The 27190-nt window shown below is 51.5% G+C and overlaps 3 protein-coding genes across 6 annotated transcripts in view; all 3 read left to right on the top strand.

Moving 5' to 3' along the window:
• PIK3R6 (phosphoinositide-3-kinase regulatory subunit 6) overlaps positions 1 to 4542 on the top strand; it is a 41055-nt gene extending 36513 nt beyond the window's left edge. For all 4 annotated transcript variants that reach the window (XM_065648004.1, XM_065648005.1, XM_065648003.1 and 1 more), the window contains one exon: positions 1283 to 4542. In XM_065648004.1, the coding sequence (XP_065504076.1) occupies positions 1283 to 1439 (157 nt within the window). In that variant the 3' untranslated portion in view covers positions 1440 to 4542. The remainder of the gene's footprint in view (positions 1 to 1282) is intronic.
• A 175-nt stretch (positions 4543 to 4717) lies between these two features.
• MFSD6L (major facilitator superfamily domain containing 6 like) lies at positions 4718 to 7198 on the top strand. The gene is given in 2 exon segments (XM_065647640.1): positions 4718 to 4945; positions 4948 to 7198. Coding segments are annotated over 2 exon segments (2379 nt in total). The 3' UTR covers positions 7099 to 7198.
• Positions 7199 to 12171: 4973 nt separating this feature from the next.
• LOC135996255 (bMERB domain-containing protein 1-like) lies at positions 12172 to 26735 on the top strand. The gene is made up of 6 exons (XM_065648072.1): positions 12172 to 12247; positions 20001 to 20121; positions 23639 to 23712; positions 25659 to 25773; positions 25906 to 25979; positions 26617 to 26735. Exons 1-6 carry the CDS (start codon positions 12172 to 12174, stop codon positions 26733 to 26735), a joined length of 579 nt encoding a protein of 192 aa, XP_065504144.1.
• Positions 26736 to 27190: the final 455 nt, after the last annotated feature.

Genomic DNA, 27190 nt, shown 5'->3' with positions numbered 1-27190 from the left:
CCAGGCTCTGTGCTTCTTGACGGTGACCTTGCATCCCTCCCTGGAAGGGCTGCGAGGTGGCAGTTGTGGTTTAACCCCGGACGGCAACCACGTACCACACAGCCACTCGATCACTCCCCCCGGTGAGATGGGGGAGAGAATTGGAAGAGTAAAACGGAGAAAACTCGTGGGTTGAGATAAAGACAGTTTAATAGGTAAAGCAAAAGCCGCATGTGCAAGCAAAGCAAACCAAGGGATTAATCCACTGCTTCCCATCGCAGGCAGGTGTTCAGCCATCCCCAGGACAGCAGGGCTCCATCACGTGTAATGGTGACTTGGGAAGACAAATACCATCACTCCAAACATCCCCTTCTTCCTTCTTCCCCCCAAAATATATACTGAGCATGATGTCATAGGATATGGGACATCGTTTGGGTCACTTGGGGTCAGCTGTCCCAGCTGTGCCCCCTCCCAATTTCTTGTGCACCCCCAACCCATTCGTGGTGGGTCAGTGTGAGGAGCAGAAAAGGCCTTGGCGCTGCCTAAGCACTGCTCAGCAGTAATTAAAAAATCTCTGTGCTATCAACACTGTTTTCAAAACGTAGCCCCATACTAGTTATGATGAAGAAAATTAACTCTATCCCAGCCAAAACCAGCACAATACTGAGCTGTTTCCCAGGGAGTCCTAGTCCTGACCCTCAGACGTGACAAAAAACCCATGGCCAAATACTTTGCATTTCCAGGGAAAGCAGAGCAGAGCGGTGCTCTCCTGCCTTCGTGGGTTTGGGTGATGGTGTGAGAAACAAAATGGCTCTTCCATTTTAAGTAAGGTGCTGTCATTAGGACAGTAGGAGGATAGGGACAAACTGAGACCTTAGATCTCCTTAATTACATCACAGAGCTGATGCTTTATCACTGACTGCGTCCCTCACCATGGTATCTCAAGCATATGAAGGCAGAGAGAAGGAATTCAGCCCTGTGAAAATAGCAGGGACCCGTGTGCTTATAGTAGTTGCAGTGGCATATGATGTGTTGGAAGCAAACAGAGAGGTGGTTCATGGTCCACGTTGAACATATGTCAATTATGAATTTGTGAGAATCAAATTGAGCCAGGCTAAGGACACTAGTTTTGTGATCAAGCACTAATACACATCAGCTCATCTTTCCAGCCAAAACTAGTTGAAAAAGCACAAAAACAGCTGCACATCTCAGTACGGCTGCCGTCTTCAGCAGTCAGTGCAGAGAGCTGATGTTTAGTCTGAGATCAGACTCGGGCCCTAAATATATTCTTGTGCTTTTGCAGCATGGAAGTGTCTCCTTGCCTAGAGCCCAGCTACTGTTTGCAAAAGACAAGGACAATGAAATTCAGTGTGCACGAAACAGAAGATGTGGGGTTTGTGAAATACATGCCCAAGTCTCTGCTGTTGCCCATCAACACATTTGCAGGTGTCATACAATGAAGAAAACAAGAAAAAGCTGGTGTGAGAGATGTGACATTGGGTCATCACAGAGGAGATGAAAAAAGAAAACACACTAAAAGCCGGCAAGAGTGATTTTACAATGGCATAGAAAGCTACAATGGCAGAGGCTGATAAGGCTCAGGGAGGACAGCTGTGGCCTGCTGAATGCCAGTGATGAACACAGCAACACCCCCTGCCAAGGGGCAGAGAGCTGCTGGAGATCTGAGTTTCAGCCTTTTGCACAAGTCAGGGAAAACCTTTCAGTGTCTTCATTTCAGGAAGACTGAGGAAAACACAGCTGTGGCGATGGTGCTTGCTGTGCTCGTGGATCACAGAGCAGTTGCTACCAGTAATATTTGTTATGGTGATGTCTCACAGCCTGGCAGAGTTCTGCACAACAAACTCTTAATTCTGACACAGGGTGAAGTTTTTGGCCAAACCAGCAGTTATTCCCCTGACTGAGTTGGGAAACCTCATTGTAAGCCTGACCACAGCTGGGAGAGCACATTGTTTAACAGAGGTGAAAACCTGCTGTTGTTTCAAAGAGGCCACAGAAAGTAATGACGAATGGTGGGAAACCGGGACACGGGAAATCCAGTGCAGTATTTGACGGTGATGAACAGGGCAAGAACAGCTTGGGCTGCCTGGGTAGTGATGTGGGGTATGCTCAGCTCTGAATGCTATAGATCTGTTTGAAAAAGAAACCTTTGAGCGGACAACGGAGGCTGCACAACAGCTCGTTGACATCTGAGCCATGTGTTTGAGCTCACTTGGGATTTCACTGTTGTTTCACCCTGCAACCTCTCTGCATCTGGTTTGGAGCCTCATGAGCACCGGTTGCGTTCTTCCAGCTGTACGTCCCGGGAGCAACCACCTACAACCTCAGCATCAGTGGATCTCCTCCTTGCAGCCCTGCTTTGGTCTGTGCTCTGGAGATGCAGAAGAGCAGAGTGGTGCTCCCGGGAATGGTGTATGGGCAGGATGCCTGCAACACTTCTCCGTTCCTCGCCTCTGCTGCTACCACAGTGTAGAAACTCTCCGCTGTTTGCAGATGAGCCAGGCTGAGCAGCAACCGCACATCTCCTGCTTCCAGCCAGGCTCAGACTAACCCGGTGTTAAGGATGATCACGTCAAAGGCCCCTGTTTTCATTCCAGCTTGTGGCCGACTGAAAGAATGGAAGAAACACAGTGTGTATTTATTGACTGAATGTGATCCGGGGTGTCTCTGGGGAGTCTTCCCTAAATTCACATTGGAGAGGATCTGGGGGCATTCCTTCTATGACACTATCGGGTTTTTTAATTCTCTCAGCTCCCAGATAACTTGTTACCTGGGTTGCCTTCAATCAGGGGTGCTTGTTTGGATCAGCAGCCGAAAGACAGTGTCCTTTAGCTTTGTCTATGCATAGCAGCTGTACCCAGTCATCTCTGGCTGTCACCGATGGGGAGTCCCTGGAGCCAGCTCTGTGCTACAGGGTGATGCTGACCCAGCTGCAGTGGCACTGCCAGACCCTTGTGCTAGCCCTGATGGCTGGGGACAAATCCACCTCTCTGTCCTGTCTGTGCCGGGTCTGCCCAGCCCTGGGGAGCTGCAACCTCTGGAGAGTCACTCCTGTTTAACCCCCCGCACCTGGGACAAGGAGGCCACCTCCAGGTATTCCAGTCTGGGGTACTGCGGAGGAGTTTCTCTTCTGCAGAACTGCCCTGAGCTTGTGGGTTCTCCTGGCTGTGCAGGCCCCATGGAAATCTTTGCATTTCTTGCCACATACACAAGGCTTTAGGATAAGGAATTACTGGAGGGAGTTCAGGGAAAGCTGCAAAGATGCTGAGCGGTCTGGACCATCTTTCTTATGAGGAAAGACTGAGAGAGCTGGGGCTGTTCAGCTTGGAGAAGAGAAGCTGTTTGATCTTATAAATGCTGATAAATATCTCCAGAGTGGGTGTCAAGAGGATGGACCAGACTCTTCTCAGTGATGCCCAACGCCAGGGTGAGGGGCAACGGGCACAGACTGAAACACAGAAGGTTCCAGCTGAACATGAGGAGAAACTTCTTTGCCGGGAGGTGCCAGAGCCTGGACCAGGCTGCCCAGAGCGGGTGTGGAGTCTCCTTCTCTGGAGACATTCAAACCCGCCTGGACCGACCTGTGTGATCTGCTCTGGTGACCCTGCGTGAGCAGGGGTTGGACTGGGGGGTCTCCAGAGGTCCCTTCAGCCCCAAGCAGCCTGTGGTTCAACTCTCAGACTTTCCTGGTCCCCCTCTTTTCCAGCCAGCACGGGCTGCTATGTTTCTGCTCTTGTCCCACACTGTCATCCGGCACAGCTGGCAGTTTTGCTTTCTGTTCCCAAGCTCTCTGTTCATTCACTCTCACTTTGTACCGTGCAGTCCAAACCAGCCGCTGCAATACACTACTGGGGCACAGCAGCTCTAGGGCTGTCAGTGAGTGATGGGTTATTTAACAGTGTTAAAAGCCTCCAGGTCCCAAAGAAATATTTCATCCCATACCAACATCTACAGTTGAAAGATCATGTTGGGCAACAGCAACGCAACCCTGTCCTAAGGAAGCTGCCTGGAAATTCTGGCAGATGTAGCCTCTTGCTCTTGGCTGAGCCAAACACAGTCCTTGAGCTTTAACATCACCCCACAGGAGTCACAGAGCTGCAACATCATTCAGTTCTTCCGTGCTGTTTTTCACCTCCATTTGCTCACAAACAACAAATCATTGATGCCTCCAACGACAGACTTGGGCAGCAAACATTTGGGCCCTGAAGGAGGCTGAAGTTTGCCAGGGTGCTCAGAAACAAGTCAGGAAACGCCAGCTTGCACCAGCTGGTTTCCTCTGTGAGCTGCTGCGTAGGGTGACACTGGGGTTCAGGGGTGACCAGCAGCTCCTCACACCTCTGCCTGCTTGGGCTTCACTGGGGGGTTGTGTCCCCTGACATGTCCCCTGGCACGTCCCTTGGCGTGTCCCCTGGCACGCAAGGCAAATGCTTACGCAGCCAAGAGGCTGTGCGCTGGGTCAGAGCGTGGTCTGCGGTGTCCAGAGTTCACTCTGGACAGTTGTACATGATGTAGATGGATTGTAAGTTATTTGTATAGGCGTCAGAGACGGTCTGCATCAGAAGGTGCAGTCCTTTTAATGCCAATTAAAAAAAAATAGGAAAAAAAATAGGCAGAAATTGTCAGGTTTTTTGGTTGGTTGGGGGTTTTGTGGTTTGTGTGTGTGTGTTTTGTTTGTTTTTGTTTTGTGTGGTTTGGTTGGTTTTGGGTTTTTTATGTTTGCATGTGGCTGGGGGCTGAGGAGGCTGAAGGGGCCGGGGCTGAGGCGGGCATGGCTGAAGGGGCCGGGGCTGATGGGGTCGGGGCTGAGGGGGCTGAGGAGGCTGAAGGGGCCGGGGCTGATGGGGTCGGGGCTGAAGGCGCCGGGGCTGAGGCGGCCGCGCTGAGGAGCCCGCAGCGCAGGAACGCGGCGGCCGCGGCTCTTCTCCTCCCGGCCGGCAGGCGGCGCTGTCCCCCCCGCCCGCCGTCTCCTGGCAACGGGGCGGGCCCGGCGCGGCCCGGGGGTGGCGGCAGGTGCAGGCCGGGCCGGGCGGGCGGAGCCCCGAGCCGTGCAGGTACGGTCACCGCGGCCCGGAGGGGTGGGAGGATTGCCGGAGGTACGTGGCCGCCCTGCCGGTGCCCGCGGGAGGAGCATGCGGAGGCGCCATGAGCGAGCAGTGGGACGTCGGGCGGGCCCTGGCGCTGTCCGGCCTGTTCCGCCTGCTGCAGGGCGCGGGCCGGGCCTGCGCGGCCCCGTTCCTCACGCTGTACCTGCGGCACCTGGGGCTGCCCGCCCCGCTCGTGGGCCTGGTGGCCGGAGCCAAGCACCTGGCGGCAGCGCTCTGGGCGCCCCTCTGCCCCCGCTGGCCCAAGGGCCGCAGGAAAAGGCGCCTCCTGATCGCCGGCTCCTTGCTGGGCTCGGCGGGGGCCAGCCTGCTGCTCACCCTCATCCCGCCTGCCCGTGGGGACCCGGGGGACAGGTACTGTAACGCCAGCCGGCAGCCGGGTGACCCAGGGGCCACCACCGCGGTGCCCAGTCCAGCCACGAGCAGCTACAGTGGTCTAAACATGAGTGCTGTTCCAAACGCAAAAGCTGTGTCAGGAGAAGCGGTGAAGACAACCGCTGGTGCTTCGACAGCGAGCAGAAGGCCGATGCTAACCAGTTCAGCCTTCCAGGGATTATTTGGCCTGATAGATACACTTGAGAAGAAAGGCAGTGGGGTTGGTACAAAGGCAAATGACTACTCTGATGGTCCCTCTGGCTGGACAACTGTGAAAGCAGTTAACCAGGGGACACGAGAACCAGAAATGCTGGGTTCCTACAGACCTCCCTCTCATGGACTCAAGAGGGAAACAAGCAGCCAGGGTTCTGCTGCAATAGATCTGGCTGATAATGCTGAAGAAAGCCTTTATGCTACTGAAAGTAATGAGCTCTCTGTGTTTAAAACAACTCTTCCTACTGCTGGAGATGCTTACGTGTCTGGAAGCCTTTCAGACCACCAGAAAGATGCTCAAGATGTCAGCTTCAAGGCCATGCAGAACATCTTTCAGGACAGAGAGCATCAGATTTTTCTTAAGGTCCTGGGTGCTGTTGTGCTTTGGGAGCTGTTGGCTACTTCTCTCGAATGGACAGTGGATGAGAGTCTCTATGAATATCTCGACTTCGTTGATGCGACCGACAGGTACGGCAAGCTGTGGATTTGGAGTTACGTGGGTGCATCTGCAGGCGCCTGCAGCATCGCCGTATTCGTGGATCAACTGAATTGCTTCCTCAGCAGTGCAGTCGCCCGCCTCGCTGTCCACTTCTATGGCTATGCGCTCCTGATAACGCTCTCCTTGCTTGTCACTGTATTTTTTCCCGTCCACGTTCCCAAGAAAAATGACCATGTTAACAAAACCGCCAAAGCCCTGGCCCTGCTGTGGAGTGACGGCCAAGCGATCCTGTATGCCATCACTGTCTTCCTGGCTGGCGCGGCTGGCTCTGCCGTGCACAACTTTCTCTTCTGGCAGATGCAGGACCGAGGCAGCAGCGAGCTGTACATGGGGCTCTCTGTGGCCATTGGGCTACTTGCCGAAATGTTGCTTTATGTCTTCAAAGGGAAGTTGCTGAGGACTTTCTCGAGCAGCAAAATGGTTGCAGTCAGCCTGAGCCTCCTGGCAGTGCAGCTTCTGTGCTACTCCTTCCTGTGGGCTGCGTGGTCCGTTCTTCTCATCCAGGTTTTATCCGCCTTCAGTAGCGGTGCTTTGTGGTGGGTGGTTAACGTGAGGGTGGATGACGTGGCCACTCCCGGCCTGGAGAGGTCCCTGCACGCTGCTCTGCAGGGCCTCTGCTACGGTGGAGGAGTGAGTTTGGGCAGTTTTGTGGGGGGATTCGTTGTGAAATACTTTGGCCTGGCAGTTCTGTACAGGGCGTGCTGCGTGTGCCTGGTGCTGTGGCTCTTCTTGTTCCTAATTGTCCAATCTAAATTGCCGCGGCAGAAAAAAATTAATTATTCTCGTCTCCTGGCTGCAGATTCCAGTGATATGAGTGACTCCGATGAGGAGAGTGAGAGGGACTGGTTGGTAAAAGCGATGAAGGACGAAAGTTTTACTAGGAATTGGTCACAACAGCATGGGATCAAGTGATCTGTACTTGAATGTAGGGAGTGGAGTGGTAACATGGTCAGATGATGATGCCCAGAAATGACCATTAATTCTAAAGTGCTAAATAGATACAATATATATCTGACAGGACAGATTTTTATGTTAAAAAATTTTATAAATCTTTTAATTTTCTTAATTTATAGCATTCTTGTAGTAACTTTTACTTTTTAACTTAATGATTTTGCTTCTAAAATCATAATAAGATATTTCAGGTATACATTTGCTGAAATGAATGTAGCTAAGTTTTTAGTGAAAAAGCAAACTCAAATTGAATTCTTGCTCCCCAGAGCTGATGCTGTGGAAACTGTGAGCGAAATCTGTGACCTATACTCCGACACAGCTAAATGAAAAATATTGTAATGCTAACAGCACACAAAACATTTTCCAGGTGCTATGTCTGTGAACTCCTTTCTCTGAATAGGGGATGTGAATTAAAAAAAAAAAATGGTTCGTTCACTCTGCTTTGATTTGTAAAATCAGGTTTTGCTACAGATTGTCTGTCTTTTCATGTTTTGGGCTTTAAGTAGGCTTCTGCATCGGCATCTATTGGAAGAAACCTGCCGTGTGTGCTCACAGCTGGTGCTGCTGGCTGCCCAAATTCAGCAGAGCAGCCTGTTGTGTACCTAAGGTGGCACCCGGGCGTTCAGGGTGACCAGGACACAGCCTGCCCTCCTGCTTGGAGCGACATAGGGCAATGTTCACCTGGAAGGAACTTGGCACAGGCTGAGTTGATCTGATTGAAGCTGGTGATCCTCGCTGGGCAGCCCTCTTCTCATATTTCTTATTTAGAACTAAATCCAGGTCCTGAGCAGGGCCTGGAGGATCCTCGAGCTGCCTTATCTGCCTTGCCCTAACTTCATAAGCACTCAGATTTCAACACCTCTGCGGTAGGTAACATTTCCTTACAAGTGAAGAATTAGTGGTCTGATCTCATTAAAAGGTGTGTCAGACCTCAAACAGGGCAGGCGGAGAAGCTTCGAGCCTTCCAGTCCTTTCAGCTGCCATCAAAAGCTGCTGACGGTTTATTAGGTGCTTCCTCAGTCAAGTGCCAACATCACTCATTTGCAGAGGGATAGATTTTAATAACACCTTCCTAATTTCATAGAAGGCATGAGACAGCTGCAAAAAGCAGAATATTTATTGAAATGCATATTTAATATGTAATATGGAAGTGGCATTGCAGTCTGTCACCCTGCTGCATTCTGGGCTCGGTAGCAAGCGGTTGGAGACAAGGCATAGCAATGCCATTTAAGGTAATTTTTTTCTCTTTATGCGTCGATTCCAGAGTATCTGTACATCAGATGCTTTCAGGGCAATTAGCTCGCTGTTTTCCTGGCACAAATCACTGCGCTGTGCAGAATACTAGAATGGCTCTATAGATAGAATTGTCCTCGTGCCAAGAATAGCTGGGACTTTTTATTAAGATGTTACCTTCTCCCAGGAATTCAAACTCAAGTTGAGAACAATTTTATTGTCAAGAATTTATCCCAGCCTTATTATTATATAATACCTCAGGAGCTCTAATTACTTGTTAATAGAGACTTGAGTCTTGAGTAACAGAACTGCAAGCAGCACATCCTGGAGCCGTTTGTGCTTTTGTGAGGTGAACGCTGCAGAAATAGCCGGAATGGTTTAAAATGCGGTTGCTTCTTTAGCTGGAAGTGACTGCCCTCGTTTGAAGCCAATTAAAAGGGTCATATCTGCTCTTTTTATCTGCTTCAGCACCAAATCAGCTGTTCCAGTTTTGCAAAGAGAAACCTTCAAATGTGTGTGTGCAATCAATCCGTCCTGTGACTGTGAGGGAGAGGTGACAGCCTCCAGGGTTGGTTTTGAGTGTGCTCAGCCACTGCCGCTAAGAACAGGGAGGATTTAAGGTATGGCCCAAAGCTTAACTTCAGTGTAATAATCTTGCATAATAATGGGGGGAGGAGGCAGTTTCAAGTTATTAATCCAATAAATACATTTGGTGCTGATTTGAGGGAGAATCATATTTATACAATTTGAAATATGTTCTGAATTACAAACGGCTGTGGAAGCAGACGTGGCAGAGGGCTCGTGTGCTGAAGAAATTGCACCGATTTGGTTAAATAATTTTCCACTGGGAACTGTGTAAACCCTACAACATCAGTGACTCGAGTTCTTCTCTGATGGTCCCAGACCCTGCAAGCCAAACGGGTGAGGAAGGAGGTGGATTTACGTTGTCGTATGTGAGACTGCACGGCTTTATTGTTCTCGCAGAAGTCAGAACACGTGAAGGAATTTAATGCCATTGGGAACAAGATGTAACTGAGAAGAACCAAACTGCCTTTGGGGAAAAGAGTTTCTCATGATGTATTCCCAACCACATCAGCAGTTATTTTTGCATTACTTTGCAACTATTTTCCAACAAATTGATGTCAAAAGTTCTATTTCCTTACGTTTTTATACTTAGGCAGCAAATGTAAGGTTAAACATTATTATAAAATCACATAAGGTTTTACCGTTTGCCGTCTTTATGGTGAACTTCAAGAAAATTTCAGAGGCTTCTATGTAGAAATACTTTTTTTTCCCCCTTGGTGTCAGTCCAGGGTCTTAAGTCGAGCTGTGTCCTCTGAATACAATTTGATTTAGTAGAGCTCGGGAGGCAAACCATAGTTAGTGCTAAGGAACATGTTCTGCGCAGTGAAGGTCTTTGTAGCTCTTGGATTTTAAATTTCACAGAGCTTGATGTGTGCGTACTTTGCGAGAGGTTTCAAAGGATCTAAGTAAATCAGTTTTATTAGATGAGGCATCATTTGCCGAAAAATGACAAAGGCCTCTTTGCTTATCGTGAAACAACTCCCAGGCCCTGCAGGTAGTTTTGATACACGGCTGGTGCAGCTGAACTGGAATCTGAGTCACTCTTTGCATCAGATGCCTTATCTGGCTTTCTGTCAGTTATTTTATGATGGGATATTGCAGGTGTTTCTTTCAGCTCCTCTCAATGTGCACCTCACATCTGTGTCTGACTTAAATAGTGTGGCACGTTCAGAATACAGAATTGGGTAAAACTCAGTGGGCGCTGATCTCTAAACGCTTATTTTTGTCGTGGATCTGATCAGCATAGTAAGATCCTTTCCAGTGTTCTCCAAAGATCTCTATAATTCAGCAAGAAACCACAGCACATTTCTTTGTGGACTGTAGTGAAATCTGCCCAGATGAATTCGCAGAGAGGTTTTTTGTATTTTTGTAGAGTCGTTTCCCAAAATCGTAGATACGGTCCATTGAAGGTGAGTCCGTGTGGCTGTGGTTTCACAAGGGGACAGTGATGGTTTTGAGAGCTGTGGGATTATTCTTCATGTTCTAAATCCTGAAAGCAAGAGCGCTTGAATTGTCTTTTCTTCCGTGGTGGGTGTGATGCCTCTAAGGCACGATCTGTCCTGTCTTGGGTGCTGCGAGTAAAAGTGTCGCTCGTTTTGTTCATCTTCAAAGTCCAGACCAAGGCATTACCAGTCTGATTTGAGCTCTTAGTTGAATTATGATGACAGCATGATACCAAAATTCTGTACCTTTACAATATGAGTCCCATATAGACTTCTTAAAAGTATTAGGCAGGTCCTGACCATTACTGGCATGAGCACTAAGAAGTGCTAATGCAGGGAAAAAAAGTCTGTCTTGAAATATCTTGACTCCCTGAGCTTGGCATCACTATCGCTGTATTTATCAAGAGGGAGGCAATGTAAAGGAATCTCTGCTAATTTAAACTCTGCATTTCTCCAGGAAGAGATGAATTTTTTTCTGCCCGTTTCTCCCTGAGGCCTGTTTTTGCTGTAATATTAATGACTTTACTGGCCAAGGGCAATTTTTTACTTTAAATTGGGTGTGTCGAGACCATAAAACCGTGAACACAAATGTGGAGGTGAATATGAGGCAATTTTAAAATTAGCCTTTGCTTCACCTTCAATATTTAGAAATCTTGCCTGAAGAAATTGCGGAATAGAAAATGGAGTTATCTTCACTCCACCTCACCAGTGCAGCAGGCAGGGAAGTTGTTGGTAACGTGGCTTCATTTTTGAAACTTTAAGAACATTTCTGCCTCTAATCGGGTTGAAAGGCCAGAACTTTGGAGGTAGTTACAACACTGAAAATAGTAGTCTTGTGTTAACTTGGGGTTTTTTGTTAGTAAAAGGAATTTTGAGCCAGGAAGCATAATCACATGCTGAAATAACTTCAGTAGTCAAAACATGACTTGAGAAACTGAGAGAGCTGGGTCTGTTAAGCCTGGAGAAGAGAAGCTGTTGGATCTTATAAATGCCGATAAATATCTCCAGAGTGGGTGTCAAGAGGATGGACCAGACTCTTCTCAGTGATGCCCAACACCAGGGTGAGAGGCAACGGGCACAGACTGAAACACAGGAGGTTCCAGCTGAACATGAGGAGAAACTTCTTTGCTGGGAGGTGCCAGAGCCTGGACCAGGCTGCCCAGAGCGGGTGTGGAGTCTCCTTCTCTGGAGACATTCAAACCCGCCTGGACCGACCTGTGTGATCTGCTCTGGTGACCCTGCGTGAGCAGGGGTTGGGCTGGGGGGTCTCCAGAGGGCCCTTCAACCTTAATGATTCTGTGAAACGTGAACCTGATTTTTTGATAAAACCTTAGGAAAATAAACTTATTAAATAACTCCAAAGCATTTATTCTGACGTACATCCCTCTGCAGGAATAGGCGTTCAGGACCGCGGTCCTTTCTCAACAAGTGACAAATTAAAACACTCAGCTCCCTTTTGTCATCAAGATGCGCCTGGTTGAGCTGGCAGCGAAGGGCCCTTCGAACATCGCCCTGGAAGCGCTTTTGAGGACTCTTCATCTGCTGAACGAGAGCTGTTGTTTGCTGTTGCGTGCTCGGGCTGTTTCTTTAAGCAGCTTCCAGTGACCGTGTCCGTCCTGGTGTTCTCCGAGCGGCGGCCGGCAGAGGGCGGGGAGCGGCGGGAGCGGCGGGAGCGGCGGGAGCGGCGGGAGCGGCGGGAGCGGCGGGAGCGGCGGGAGCGGCGGGAGCGGCGGGAGCGGCGGGAGCGGCGGGAGCGGCGGGAGCGCCCTGCAGCATGGAGGGGGACCGGACCCCTCCCCGGTACGGATCGCTGGAGTCCACCCGCTGGCCGCCCGCCGGCGCGGGGCCAGGTGAGCGCGGCGGGACCGGGGCGGGCAGGGGCACCGCTGGATCCAAACTTTCCCCCTCCCCCCGCCACTTCTCCCCGATTAGCGGTGGTTCCGGGACTCCCCGGGCACCTGGGGATGAAGCCCGGCGGCTTCATCCACCAAGCGGAGCCCAGGGGCTGCTCACGGTAGCGGCATCGCCGGAGCCCCCGCGCCGCGGGCACCGGGAGTGGGGCGGGGGGGAAGGACGGGGTGGATGGAGGGGAGAGATGAACGCGAGGGGGAGGGAGGGAGGGAGGGAAGAGCTGGATGGGGGAGAGGAGTGAAAGGAAGGAGGGAAGGGGTGGATGGAGGAGAGAAAGGACGGAGAGAAGGGAGCGGCTGGGAGGAGGGATGGCTGGAGGGAACGAGCCGGTGGAAGGAGGGATGGAAGCTGGCGCTGCCCAGAGAGCCACGGAGCCGCTGTGCTGTCATACCTGGCTGTGGTCACGGCTGTGACCCGGAGACTGGAGTGCCCACCCTGTCCTTGGCTGCCTTTTCCCCTCACTGACCAGTTCCTCCAGCACAAAACAGGGTGGGGGACAGAGGAGGGGGACACGGCCAGAGGGATTGTCCAGGGCACGGTCCTCAACTGTGGGGTGGAGGGGGCGCAATGCTGGGCTGTGGGCAGCATCCTGGGGAGGGAAAGGTCCTGCAGCCCCTCTGCCATGACATCCCTCCGATGTCGCCCCTTCCTCAGCCCTTTCTGTTCCCCCTGAGTCCCTGGCACCCAGCAGGGCAGGGACAGGCAGCTGGAAAGGCAGGGAAGGAAGGATGGAGCAAACACAAGCATCCCGCTTGGTACTACAGTGTGGGGGTGCTGCCTGCAAAGCTGCTCAGCTCACTGGTGAGCTGCCCAAAGTTTTAGTCCTTCTCCTGTGTGCCTTCCAATACAGCAACATGTATCCTTCCCCTGGCTTCCCTGCCGGGGAAGAGTGTCTACACGGGGACCCTGTCTCTGGTGTTGGTCTGGGCACGTCCGTCACCTGGATCCTCTGCTCCCAGCAGCTGGGTGACATCAGAGTGCTGGGCTCAGGGTGCTGGGTATGGCCTCGCCAGCCCTCCTCACATGCCTGTGACCAGGATTGTGGTGCCTGCGGTGTTTGCTGCTTCAGTGCAGTTCTGTATATTCCCAAATCCTGGGGGACCCTCAGGACAGGCGAGAACGTGGCAATGGTCGGTGTCTGTTTTCTGAATGCTGCTCTGCTGTTTACTACCACCCAAGGACATCTCAGGGCAACCCTGCAAAGTGCTGAGCACATGCAGCCTCCTGCCCTGCGTGAGCTCAAGAGGTGACCCTGGGGAGCGTGCACACAGCAGCGGGTGTCGCACAGGGGCTACATCCCTGCTGATACCCCTGTAAATCATCCTGGGGTACCTCACCCGTGAACTCTGGTCTTTTTTCTGTCTGTCTAATGTAGTCCTAGTGATGCTGGCTGTGCCGGGGGCTGCACAAACACAGCCAGAGAGATCCCCCCTGGCTGCAACGGGCAAAGGCTGCACGTTTCTCCCTGGTTTACTGGAGGGGCAGCTGGGGCACTGGCAGGGAAACGGTGCCATGGTTTGCAGGGAAATGGTACCTTGGTTTGCAGGCTGCCAGTAGCTGTGATTTTCCCATCCGAGCACAATGCTGTCCTCAGGGACCAGCGTGCTTGGCCGTATGTTGGCGATCCTGGAAGCTCGTGTCCCTCCTGCCAGGTGGTGGGGACCATGTCACCTCTGACAAGGCTGCCCCAGAGCCAGGCAGCCGGTTACTGTCACTCTCCTTATTGAGCTTGTGGAACAAGGGCTGACTTTAACAGGCTCAATGCCCCCTGCCCATGCTGCTTTCCATGGCAGAGGAAAACGCATGTCTGAGTTAAAGGCCTCTTGAGGTGGAGCCCAAGGAAAGAGCTCTGACCCTTTCCCCAGGGAGCTGTCAATCAATTGCCCAATTTCAATCATGAAGTAAATCACTTGAAACTCAACCCTGTGCTGGTCGCTGCCGTGACTCATCTCAGGCTTGCTGCTGGCTGTCTAAATGTTTTTGCCAAAGCCGTATGGAGTGGAAGTCTCTGGCTATTATACTCCTCATTAATGATACTTGCTTCCTCTGGGCCATGTGTGATGATTAAAGCATCACCAAGTTTAAATTGAAGCTTTCTGCCCTTCCTTGGTTTGCTGGGTTGAAATGGTGCCAGTCAGGGGTCCTTTTGCTCAGGCTGGTTTCTGTGTCTGGCTCTGCCGCTGTGTGTGCAGCTGTGGGAGCAAAAGGACCCTATGGCAGTGTGGTTTCACATGAGTGTCATCCCTCTTCATCCTTGAAGAGAGACTTAGGACTCTGAGCTTGACCAGAGCTTTAATAACGTTTACATCCCTGCCTTAGGCCCCCACTGATGCCAGGCACTTGGGAGGGTGTAAGAAACCCATCTCAGCTTTGGCAAAACCATCTCCAGGGAAATCTTTTGCCCCGCTATCTGTTTGCAGGATGTGCTGGGTTTTAATCCCTCATGAACTCCAAGTGTCTGCACTTGCCCTTAGCGCTGCTGTATGGTGTCGCTGCCGTCATGCAGGTTTGTGGGTGCACAGCACCCTTTGGTTTCACCACCGTTCCAGGGAAGCTGTGATCTGGCCCATGCCTGTGACTGCTGGGGCTTGGGAGCTCTGCGTCACCTGTATCTGCCTGGAGAAAGCATCTGCTGAGCTAGCAGGGAAGATCCATGCACATCCCAGTCAGTCAGACTGATCTTATTACATAGAATCACAGAGGAATTTGGATTAGGAAGGACCTCTGCAGATATCAAGTCCAACTCCTTGCTCAAGACAGGCTTAGTAGTTAAATCAGGTTGCTCACAACCTTGTCCAGGAGGTATCTTGGACCAAAGATGGAGATCCCACAATCTCTCTGATCCCTGTTTCGGTATCTGAACAACCCTTCAGCCTCCTTCTCTCAGTCTCTCCTCATCCATCCCATGCTCCTGCCCTTGCCCTCACTCAGATGTTCAGGTCTTGGCCAGATGAGCTGTGGACCTGGGCAGATGCTGGCAGACGGAAGGAGTCTCCATCGGCAAGTCCATCTTATCCTCTCAGCTGCAAATTAGTCACCTGGTTTCTTGAGAAGTGTAGTGGATGGTTTTGGTGCAGAGGCTTAGCTCTGTGTCCCTTTGTCCAGCTGCTCCCTCCTAGGGGTCATGGGCTTTATTTTGCAGGAGCACCAGCCTGGGCCTGCCCTTCCTCTGTTTCTGCCCTGAGTTAAGCAGCTCCAGGCACAACTGTTCTCTTAGAGCTTCTTGTCCAGGCCTGACTGCTGTGACGAGCAGATCCCTGGTGTGGCTGAGGCTGTACCTTGCCTGAGGGATGCAGAGTGCCGTGACCCTGACCCCACCACCCTGAAGCCACAGTTGAGGAGCTTCCAGCTCCAGTGCTGCAGCCATCGCTCTGCTGTGTGCTGCAGACCTGCCCGCTGTCCTCATTTCACAGGATGTTCCTGACCTGCCGTCACAGGCTGCTGGGAAGTGTCCTACAGACAGGTCGAGGGAGGTTGTTCCTCCCCCTCTGCTCTGCCCTGGTGAGGTCCCATCTGGAGTTGTGTCCAGTTCTGGGCACCCCAGTTTAAGAAGCACAAGGAATTACTGGAGAGAGTCCAGCGGTGGGCTAAGAAGATGCTGAGGGATCTGGCGCACCTTTCTGATGAGGAGAGACTGAGAGAGCTGGAGCTGTTAAGCCTGGAGAAGAGAAGCTGAGAGGGACCTGATCAATGGGATCAATATCTCAGGGTGGGTGTCAGAGGATGGACCAGACTCTGTTCAGTGGTGCCCAACGCCAGGGTGAGGGGCAACGGGCACAGACTGAAACACAGGAGGGTCCATCTGAACATGAGGAGAAACTTCTTTGCTGGGAGGTGCCAGAGCCTGGACCAGGCTGCCCAGAGCGGCTGTGGAGTCTCCTTCTCTGAGACATTCAAACCCGCCTGGCCCGACCTGTGTGATCTGCTCTGGTGACCCTGCGTGAGCAGGGGTTGGGCTGGGGGATCTACAGAGGGCCCTTCAGCCCCCACCGGTCTGGGATCCTGTGAGTCTGTGACCATGGAGGAGGGTGCATAAGGGCAGCTCCTTCTGAGCAGGGTGGTCCCAGCCATGCTGGATTCCCCATCTCTGATGGGAACCCACCCACAGTCGAGCCAGGAGCTTTCTCTCTCTTGTGGGCTGAAGTCACATCCCAGCCTCCTGCCGCAGATGAGGGAGAGGAACCCAGTGCTGCCACGTCCTCCCTTGGTGTACACGGGTGAGGATTCACCTCTCCTGTCTGAGATGGCTTCTGCTAATGAGTTTCTGGGATGAGGAGGGAGAAGCAACGATGCCAGCATCTGTTTCCAACTTTTGCACTCACCCACTGGGAAACAGCTGGCTGATAACCTCAGCCAAACACTTCTGCCACCAGCGATCAAAGACATTCTGGGTAATTCACTCACCCAGGCCAAGAGTGACAGTCCCCATTCCCCAAACCCACCCTGGTGATTAATTTGTCCAGCTAATGAAAGCCGCAGTAAGCTTATATCTTTGTTTATTGGCGCATCTGTAAAATAATCAGCCTTGTCACTTCAGCCTGGTCACAGAAGTGACACTTGGAGCAATGCAGCTTTTTCCTGAGAGGTCTAGAGCTGCGCTGAAGTACAGCCAAACCCCAAGGAGCAGCTGCTGCAACCACACACCGGCTGCACCTTCATGTGTGTTGTTACCTGTGCACCTGCTGTCACCTGCAGGGAGGTCCTGCCTGTCCCCAGCACATCCCCAGCTGCCAGCAATGCTGGGTGTGAGTGCAGCAAAATACCCCGGGCAAGAGGAGCTCTGGGGTGGCAGAGCAGCGGGATGCTTGGGACAATGGACCTCAGCATCCTGGTCCCCTAGCAACCGCATTCTGGTCCTGTAGCAACCACAGTCCGGTCCCCTAGCAACCCCTGTCAGGCCCGTAGAAACAAGGCTCAGAGAGGGTTTCTGTGCAAATTTGTATTAAAGCCGATGAGCAAGAGCTGAGGGAGGGCAGCGCATCCAACCCCACACTTTGTCCAACCTCTGGATCCGTCAGTCTGTCCTGAGCAGGCACTGGCTCCTGGGAGCATCCTGATGGCTTAAAATGGGGAGTGATGGAGGATTCAGCACGCTGGCATTAGCTGGACATGGCTGGGGGGAGAGCGAGATAAACTCCAAGTTGTCCTCCAGAGTTTCTAAGCCAGAAACAGCAGAAAACTGTTCTCCAGACCAGTCACACTAACCCAAACCACTCATACTTCTGCTAATAAGCCTTGGAACCCTCAAATCATTTTGGTTGGAAAAGACCTTTAAGATCATCAAGTCCAACTGTTAACAATCTCGATATCCAGCTGCTAGGAGGATGGTGCTTGATCTCAACAGAAAATGGTGGCTTTTGTCTGGAAAGCTTTTAATAACATTCCAAGCATGTTTAAGTTCAATGCTAGCAAGTCCACTAGGATGAAATTTTAGAGCCCCTATTATGCAGAATATTGAAATTGCTGTTAACTTCATGATGCCAAGAACATATAGAAGTAAATATATTCATTAATATGAACTTCAGCATAGGCAAAACTTCTACATTCATCCACATTCAAGTTGGAATTAAAGAAATTAGTAAAAGAAAGGAGACTAACAGGGACTTCATGCTAACAGTACAATCCTAATCCAGGGATTAAGCTGGGGGTTTTATTTTTTGTAATGCTGTTCTGTTATTATGAATACCGCGTAGTGAAAAAGAATCTATGAAAGTGGATCCACATTCAGGGCGTGGAGGGGCCTCCAAATTTTATGCTGCCTTGGAAATGTGCCTCACTCTGGGAATGATGTCTCAGGCAGGTTTACTTGATGGGTAGAAGACCAGAGAGTGCAGAGTGTTTTCCCTTGTGCCTTAGTGCTGGTCTCTTCCTGCCCTGTCCCCCTCAGCACTGGCCTGAGTCACCTTTGGGATCCCCAGGACACACGTTCCAGCTCTGACATCTCCAGTTGCTGGAAAATCCTGCTCCCAGAGCTGGTGTTCTCCGGCTGTGCTTTCCCCTCTCCCTGCATGGGGAAAGCACCAGGGCTGCAGGAAGGCAGAGATGTGCCCTCAGAAGATTAAAAGGAAGGAAAATTTGCCCGGATGTTTGTGATTTTTCATGTTTTCTCATAGCGTGGCTTTGTGGTAGCTCCTAAGCCCCCTCTCCCCAGCCTGTGCTGTGTATGCATCACAGGAGAGCAGGTGAGCCCAGGTGTGATAAATGTGCTGCTATGTGTCACTGATAACGAGCTCGATAATGTGTCTGAGAGCCGGACCCGGGAGCAAAACCTCGGCTGTCCCAGTAAAGGGACTGGGAGCTGCTGTGGGCTGTACAGACTGGCAGGCTCTGTGTGCATCAGCACAGCATTCTCCTGTAAATTGGTGTGGCACTGTGCAAACCCGTGGGAGATCACAGGGACATCTGTGTGTAAATCAGTGGGATCTGAGGACAGAGCTGGTGGTCAGTGCAATGGATCGAGGTTGCTGGGTTCTCCTGTCCATCCCTGGGTTTGCCACTGCGCTCTTCTAAAATATCAGTTACAGCCCTTTTTTTCCTGTGTTTTGCTATGAGGCTCTTGCCCTGAGCAAGAGATATCCTCTTTCCCTGCCTCAGTTTCCCCAAGTGGGTTATAGACGTGATGCTCAGCACACCAGAGGATGAGGATGCCAAACTGGTCTGCTGGGTACCATGGGGGCTTCTCCCTCCAGTGCACTGGGAAGGATGGGGAAGGATCCAGTTTGTGATGGAAGGGCAGCAGCTGTAGGAACTTCACTTCCATGACTCCTTAGGCCTGTGCTACGTCAGCCCGGCATTTGTTCCTGGCATGTACGGGAGGAGGGTGCACACACAGGCTCATGTCTCTGTGCTAGAGATGCCTGAGGCTTACATGGTTCTGGAAAAGAAAGAGACGTTCCTGTCCTTCCTTCCAGCAGTTTTTCGCTCCCTTGGCCTCCTGCTGTTCAGCAGAGGGGAGACCCTTGGAAATTCAGGGCTTTCCCAGCAGCGCAGAACCCGGCACAGCATCGATGTGAGCAGGGTGTGCCACAGAAACGCACAAGCAGACGAAATGCTGCTTGTTCCGAAGGCTCAGAGAGCTGCAAGCTCAGGCGAGGTGGCCTGCTGGCCTCCCAGGGCCTCTCCTGCAGACACTTCATACATATTGCATGGGTGTTTGGAGCTGTGCTCAGCAAGACGGGCTGGCTCTGATGCTAACGCAGTGATGAGCAGAGCTGTTCCAGCGCCCAGACTCACATAAAGCAGAAACAAAGGCAAAACAGTCCCTGGCAGCTAAATGCCCATGCACCTCGTTGACTTTCTGTGTGTCTGTTGGGCTGTGTCTTCTCACAGCATCCAGCAAAGCAGCAAGAAGTCTGGAAACGAATTTAAAACTGTGCACGTGCCTAGTGGTTATGCTGTAAAATACTGTCCCAGGTTGGCCAGAGAGGTGGTGGCTGAACCATCCCTGGAGACATCCCAGGCCAGGCTGGACGGGGCTCTGAGCAACCTGAGCTGGTGCAGATGTCCCTGCTCATGGCAGGGGGGGCACTGGATGAGCTTGGAAGGTCCCTTCAACCCAAACTGTTTTGTGATTCTATGATTTTATGGTCTGGTGTTTGTAGGAGGTCCCCATGAAAGCCCCATGGTCCCTGTTGTCCACAGCACCCATTTGACATCTCCCGCTGGCTAACGTGGCTCCTGTTTCACTTGCAGAGGATGAGATTGTTTCCATGGCTGACTCGACCACCACCATTGATGACATCGAAGGAGAACTCTTCAAAATTGAGAGGATCAGGGAGATCCTGGTGAGGAGGGAGTCCGAGCTGCGGTACATGTGAGTACCTGTCCACTCCTGCACTGTCCCCCCTTCTCACGGTCTCCCCAGCGTCTCCACCTGCCTGATCAAGCACAGATCGTCCCAGGGACGGGCAGAGCTGAGGCCACTTTCCACCTCGCTCTCCACCTGGAAGTGCAGCCTCTCCCGCCGCTCTGGCCTTGAACAGGTCCCTGTTACCAACCTGCCACTGACGCTGTGGCCTGAGGAGTCACTTGCTACTTGGGAGCAGAGCCCGACCCCCCCTGGCTCCAAGCTCCTTTCAGGCAGGTCAGAGATCAGAAGGTCTCCCCTCAGCTCCTGTTCTCAGCTGAACCCCCAGCTCCCTCAGCCGCTCCCATCACCCTTGTGCTCCAGCCCCTCACCAGCCTCGTCGCCCTCGTGGCACCAGTTGGGAGCTGGACTGTGGTTTAGAGGCTCAGATTTGGAGTGACACCCTCTTTGAGACAGAGTTCCTCCTGAATGTATTGTTGAAAAGGATTTTTGGAAATCATAAACAGTGTAGTTCTTAAATGCTTTCCATGGCAACCAGTACCTAAATCTCACAGGTGCTGTCAAAACTCAACATCTCTTGCTTTTTCTTATTTTTTTTTCTTTGTTTGTTTTCTTCCTTGGCTTGCACTTGGAAAACAAAAGGAAATTATCTACAGAAACCACATACTGGGATGGGCATGGCTGCAAAAGCAATCATTTGGAAGTTTGGAAATGCCAGGGCTACGTGTCTGAGTGGTTTGGAGGAGCTGTGGGGACCTCAAGCATCAAGTTCCTTTCTGTACTTAAAAGGGGCCAATAGGAAAGATGGGGACAGACTTTTGAGCAGGGCCTGTTGCGATGGGACAAGGGGTGATGGTTTTAAACTAAAAGAGAGGAGATCCAGGCTGGACATGAGGAAGAAATTGTTGGCCCTGAGGGTGGTGAGAGCCTGGCCCAGGTTGGCCAGAGAGGTGGTGGCTGAACCATCCCTGGGGACATCCCAGGCCAGGCTGGACGGGGCTCTGAGCAACCTGAGCTGGTGCAGATGTCCCTGCTCGTGGCAGGGGTTGAGCTTTGAAGGTCGTTTCCAATCCAAACCGTTCTGTGATTCTATGATTCTCTGTGGAGCGCAGCAGCAGGAGCATCAGCTCTGCAGGGCAGGGAAGGCTCAGGGCTTCTGTGAGCATCGCAGCTGGAGAAGAGGGATCCCAGACATGGGTTCTGCAGGACAGGGTTAAAAAGGATGGGGATCTGGGGCTGCAATGGCCTTTTTTTTTCCCCAAAGAGGAAAATAATGTGATATTTAGGATGATTGGACTGTGAGGCTCGGGGAGGTGGACATTGATGTCTTACCAAATGGAGGAGTGACCCGTCTGGTCAGGCAATAGCGATCAGGGTTTTCTTCTCATTGGAAATGTAAAACTAAAACATTCCAACATTTCTGAGATGTCTGTGCTCTGGAAAACAATGAAGCTCGCAATATTTCTCCTTTTATAGGGCAAAGAGAAAGGTCTGAAATTCCTGTGAGAGATTCAGCTCCGCACCTACAGCTCAGTGTTCTGATCTGCTCCTAGGGCCAGACAGGGGAGCGTGGCTCTGCCTGCTGCTGGAAAAAGTTTTATTACCGGTGGCAGAAGTCATCTCAGCCCCAGCAACAGCCTTCTGGGTGCTTGTCTTTGCAATCTCTCCCCAGATTTATTGAAATGAGGATTTTTATTATTGCCCATTTATTATTCTCACTATCAGTTTGAATTAAATTCCAGTTTAATTTGAATATTTCAGTTATCATTGGACTGTTTATTTTAATTTTAAGAAGTGTATCACTAGCAATTGGCCTGTTGCCCATGTGTCCCATGCAGACCTGCCCGCTGCTGCTCTTTGTAGCAGCTCAGGGCTCACCCACCACAGGACCATGAACAGGCAATAAAAGGACAAACAGACCTCCCTGTTCTCCGCATGCAGCTCCCAGACCTTGGCATCAGCAGACCTGCTCAGTGTGGTCTGCAAACAAAAGAAGACACTGTCAGATGGAGCAAAAATCTGACAGAGCCAAGAGGAAGTCTCCTCCTCCTACAGTAATATCTCACAGGGTCCCTCTTCGTCGGTCTGTTTATTTTCCTTTCCCTTATTAATATTTCTGGTGTCCTCGGCTCAGCTGATGAAGCTGCGTCTTCGAGTAGCTCCAGCAGATATGACTCATGCCAGAAGGGGTGGACGGCGTGAGTCAGTGGAAGGGCCAGCAGGATTACTGAAGATGCAGACAGGGCTTTTAGTAACGCACACTTCAAAAGGAACCAGAGGCACATCTGTTCAAGGCGGCACCCACCGATGAGTCAGTCATGTTTTATCTGTAGACACAGATGGTGTATTAGGGTTTCTCATCACTCACGGCCATGGATCTTGCTAGAAATTGCACCTGTGCTCTTCCAGGTTGGACCGTAAAGGGCAAAGCAAGGAGGTGTCTAAAGCCAGAGGCTGCTGATGGGGGGCGGTTGAGAGGTGGGGAGCATGGCCTGCAGACCAGAGGCAGCTCTGGGGGTCTTTGGAGTTGTGACTTGTCTGCTGTGGTGTCACCTGCCCAGGGGAGATCCTCAAGGATGGCTGGATTCATGGTGGAGAGAGGGCTCAGCCATGAGTTCTGTCTGCTCTTGGGGTTTCCCTCACCACGGGTCAGTGCATAAAGCTCTTCAGACTGAAGCACCAATGCTCATCATGGCCAGACACCATTGTACCTCAGTCTTGTCTAAGCAGGGCTTTAGAGAGGCCTTAGACATGTGAATTTTTGAAATAAATCAATAAATAAATTGGGTTAAGTCTTCCCTGTCAGCCCGAGTGAGCAGCGAGCAGCACTTGAGCTGGACACCCATGGAGGGGCTGAGTGTCTGTGGTGCTCCTGAGAGATCATCCAACTGCCTCCAGCACAGACCGGGCTGCGCGTCCCCATCTGCTCCATCAGCAGCTGCCTCTGACACCGGAGCTGAGAATGTCCTGATTGGTATCTTGCTGCTGTCGTGCGGTTCGATCCAGAGATGATTTTGTTGCCTGCAGCTTCGGCAGACGCCTTTTCTCCTGTGAAAATGACCTTGTTTCTCAGTGCACACCTGCAAAGTTTGCACATTTTCCCCCTCTGTTGTGTTTTGCTTTTCTACCTCTTTTATTTCTGTAGAAAGTCAGTGTAAAAATGTCAGATCTTCTTCTGTGGCAGCAACTTCCATTTGTTTTCAGATTTTGCTGTTTGGGGATTATTTTTGGGGAGAAGAAGAAACACAGATGCTGTTGCATGGTGGGTGTGCCAGGTTCTAACAAGGCTTCACTGTCATTAGAGCAATGAAACTTCTGCTTTGCCAACAACCAGTAACACAAGCCATGTAGTGCCAACAGAAGCTCTGAGATGAAGCGGGCTGCTGTTTTCCCATGGACAGGCGGGTAAATCTGTGCTCCCTGCTGCAGGCACTGAGCACATTGCCTTCCAGTGTTGCTCTGGAGGTTTTGAACCTTTCCTCTCCCAGTCTTTCCCTCAGTGCCTTCGTTTGTGTCTCTGCAGGATGGATGACATTCAGCTTTGCAAAGAAATCAGCCGGCTGAAAAAAGAGCTTCAAAAACTCCTAACCCTTCCAGGTAAGGCTTTGAAAAAGTTTGGAGAGCTGCACCCTGCTGCTGCAATCAGCAGAAAGGTCTTCTTATAACTTGGCTCAAATCAGATTGTGCTGGAAAAATCCTGCAAATTGCTGGTCTTGTGAGACTGTCACAGCAGATCATCTGTAAAAATGGGCATCGAACTTTAGTTTGGATAAAAATTGAAACATGTCAGCACTTACTCAGAGCTCAGCCAGAGCTGTGGCTTGAAATCTCACCAGACCAAGGTGCCTTTAACAATTCAGAGAGGTGCCGTGTTCAGGATGGACTCTGACATCAGCAAGTCGGAAGAAAAAGTGCCGTGTGGGTACGTTAACTCTGACATGCTCCAACTCAGGAATGCAGATTGTTAATTAACTCCAAGTAGCTGTTGTGTTTGTGTGCAGCCTGATGTTTCCAACTTGTGTGGCATCCAAACGACACTGCGAAGTGCTCCTATTCCCAGCAGGCAGGTGGGAGCTGCTGCACAGAGACAGTGCCCATGGCCAGATGGCTTTGCATTGCCTCTTCATGGTAGAAAAACAGCAGCTGTGGTCCAGACCTCAGTCCAGATCAGCTTTCTCTGCCAGGAAGCTCGAGCTCACTCCTTGAACAAGACCACAATTGCAGGAGAAACCTTTGTTTGCTGTGGATGTTTCTGACAACATGATGATTATGAGAAGACCCTGCAGCAGCACCTCCAATCAATATGTAGCAGACTTTAAACTACAAATCAAATGATAGTTAAGGTAACTGCTGAGATCCAGCCTACAAGGTTTGCTCCGTACTATGAATTTTGCTGCATTTTTATTTGGCTTAAGGAAGACAGGATATTGATCCGCCCTGTGCCGAATTGATTTTGGAGCTGGCTGCTGAATTCAGAAACAGTGTTAAATGGCTGTAGCACAGACAGTCACAGTTTCCTCCTAATGCAGCTCTCCATTTATATTTAACACTTCTCAGCCCTGTCTCTTTCATTTTCACGTGTCCCACTTACCCTTATGTACCATTTTATGTAGGACATGACTTTGTAGTGATGTGAGAGTTTTCCAGGTCTTCACTCACTCACTCACAGCCCAAACATACGTGGCATAAGTGAGTCCCACCGTGCTCGGGGTAAGTAATTCTGGAGGTTCAAGTGACAACCAAGGCTAATGCATTCAAAATAACCTGTCAGAAACTTGTGGCCATGCTTGTCCCTGGGATGGGAATGGGGCTGACAGTAGTTTGGAAGGTCAGAGGTAGAGGTTGAGATCCCTGTGACCATGTTCAGCGAGGGAATAAGGTTTCAAAGCCAGTGGATTGTATTGGTTTTTGTGTCTCTGTATGTATGGGATACGTATGGTGGTGTGAGGTGTTCCCAAGGCACCTGGGCGTTGTTGATAACTCCCTGTACACCTGAGTCCCTGGCTGGTTTCTCAGCCACATGGAGGACCTGGCTCAGAGGTCTCTGGAGCCCTACCCAGCTCAAGGCCAGGCTGACTGGTGGGGTGTGCTGGCATGGGAGAGGGAGGTTCAGCACCCCCTGGCTGAGGGGTGACATCTGTCTGACATTTCGGAGCTTGTAGAGATCTGGTACCCAGCCCCTTCAGGAGAGCAGGGTGAAGACCCCAGGGGACCCATCGTTGTCTCCCACCAGAGTGGTCACCTCGTCGAGGGGCTCTTCCTCTGCTCTGCAAAGCTCACAGGTGCATCTGGCAGAGCTCAGCACCATGAAAATTCTGGGGAGAAGTGAAAAATTCAAAGTTCGATGACAGCAGACCTGTTTCCTTCCAGTCAGGGAGATTGGGTATGGGGCTGTTGCTTATTTAGCAGCCTTTATGTGGATTACTGGCTGTTACCTCCACTCTTACATCTGCTCCTGGATTGAGCAGAAGCAGAGTAAGCTTGGCCTTGGCATGGGAGGGATGGCCCCTGTTGATGTGTGAAATGTGTCCCCTGTGCTGCAGAGAATGAGAAGTCCAATGAGGAGAAGCAGAGGGAAGAGGAGCTGGTGCAGCAGATACACAAGCTGGTGGAAACGCGGGATTTCCTGGTGGATGATGTGGAGTTTGAGAGGCTCAGGTAGCTGTCTTCAGTTCATTCCTTGTGCTAGGGACAGTGCTGGGTGTCCTCAGATCTGTATCATGCCTTGCCAGATGGTCCTGGATGTCTCACTGCTCCTTTCCTGAGTGCTAACAAATCTCTTTATCACAGGGAAAGGGAAGAAGACAGGGAAATGGCAGAGTTCCTGCAAAGTAAGCTCTCCAAAAGCTACCTCCAGAAAGCAAGTAAGTTGTTGATGAGTTTTATTCCTTGCATTCAACCTCCCTGGCACTTTCTCCCCTTCCCCTAAGCACTCTTCAAGATTTCATTGCTCTGCATGGGACTAGCTTACCTGGAGGCCACCTGCTGCTGGAGGAGGGTGTGGGGAAATAGCAGCTGGAGGGTGCTGGTGCTTGAGATAACATTGTGAAAACATCCCGAATCGGTAGAGATGTTATGTTTCCATTTCCTTCCTGGTATTTCCCAGCCATCATGTCCTATGAGAATGGGGATGGGTAGGTGTCCTTTTGTGGCTGATGTACTTCATCTGACCCTGTCCAACCGGCTCCTTACATTTCATCGCACCATTAGCTAAGGCCGCAAGTTGTGGTATCCATCCAAGCCTTTCTTCATGGCCTCTGGTGGCTACCCCCTTCCTGTGCCTCCATCATTGCTGGAGAAACACCTGCCCAGTGCAGTGGGAGGCATTTCCAGCCCAGGGTTCCTGTGTCTGTACATGGTGAGGTGCCTCCTGGATGCAGGAGCTCATGCCCAGCTGTTGGTCTGAGAAGGGTCAGCATCTTAGCTCTGAAAGGAGCTCTAAGTAGAAGCGATGGGCTTGTGCTCCTGTCACCAGGCAGACACCGATTCCTCTTTCCTTAGCTCCTGTCAAAGAGAAGAAAATGACTTCCAGGGGGCAGCAAACCTCTGCACCGTACATGACCAAGACGGGCCTCACCCTGCTCAAGGAGTGCTGTGGCTTCACCTGCTCCATCATGTAGGCCAGCCTAGCTCCTCTGCACAGGACGTGACCATGGTAGGGTGCACGTCCTGGGAAGCTGGGCTGGGCAAGAGGGGCTTCCTGGGTGTGCTGGAGCTGCCAAGTGCCGGTGCACAGTGTGTGAGCGCCAGCGCCTGGGACATGCACAGCTCCTGGTGCTGCAGGCGTGGGGCGTGAGGGACCACCAGGCTGCAGCCCTGCCCTGAGGACTTGCCCTCAGCGAGACAGGCTGGAGCAATGCTGGGTCCTGAGAGAGGGGCTGAGAGGGAAACAGCAGCGGTCATGGCTGAGAGGAGGATGAGGCGATGGAGTTGGGTGGAGGGGGAAGAGAGACGGAGAGCAGGGAGGAGCGGGGCCAGGCACACTGCGAGTAGCGTACCCCAGGCACCCCGTGTAGGCACATACAGGAGGGAGCTGTTGGTCAAAGGCAGCACTGCTGTGCACACCTGGTACTCG

Source organism: Caloenas nicobarica, chromosome 18 (genome assembly GCF_036013445.1).
Source record: "Caloenas nicobarica isolate bCalNic1 chromosome 18, bCalNic1.hap1, whole genome shotgun sequence".
Lineage (NCBI taxonomy): Eukaryota > Metazoa > Chordata > Aves > Columbiformes > Columbidae > Caloenas > Caloenas nicobarica.
This window is presented reverse-complemented; position numbering and strand designations above follow the sequence as displayed.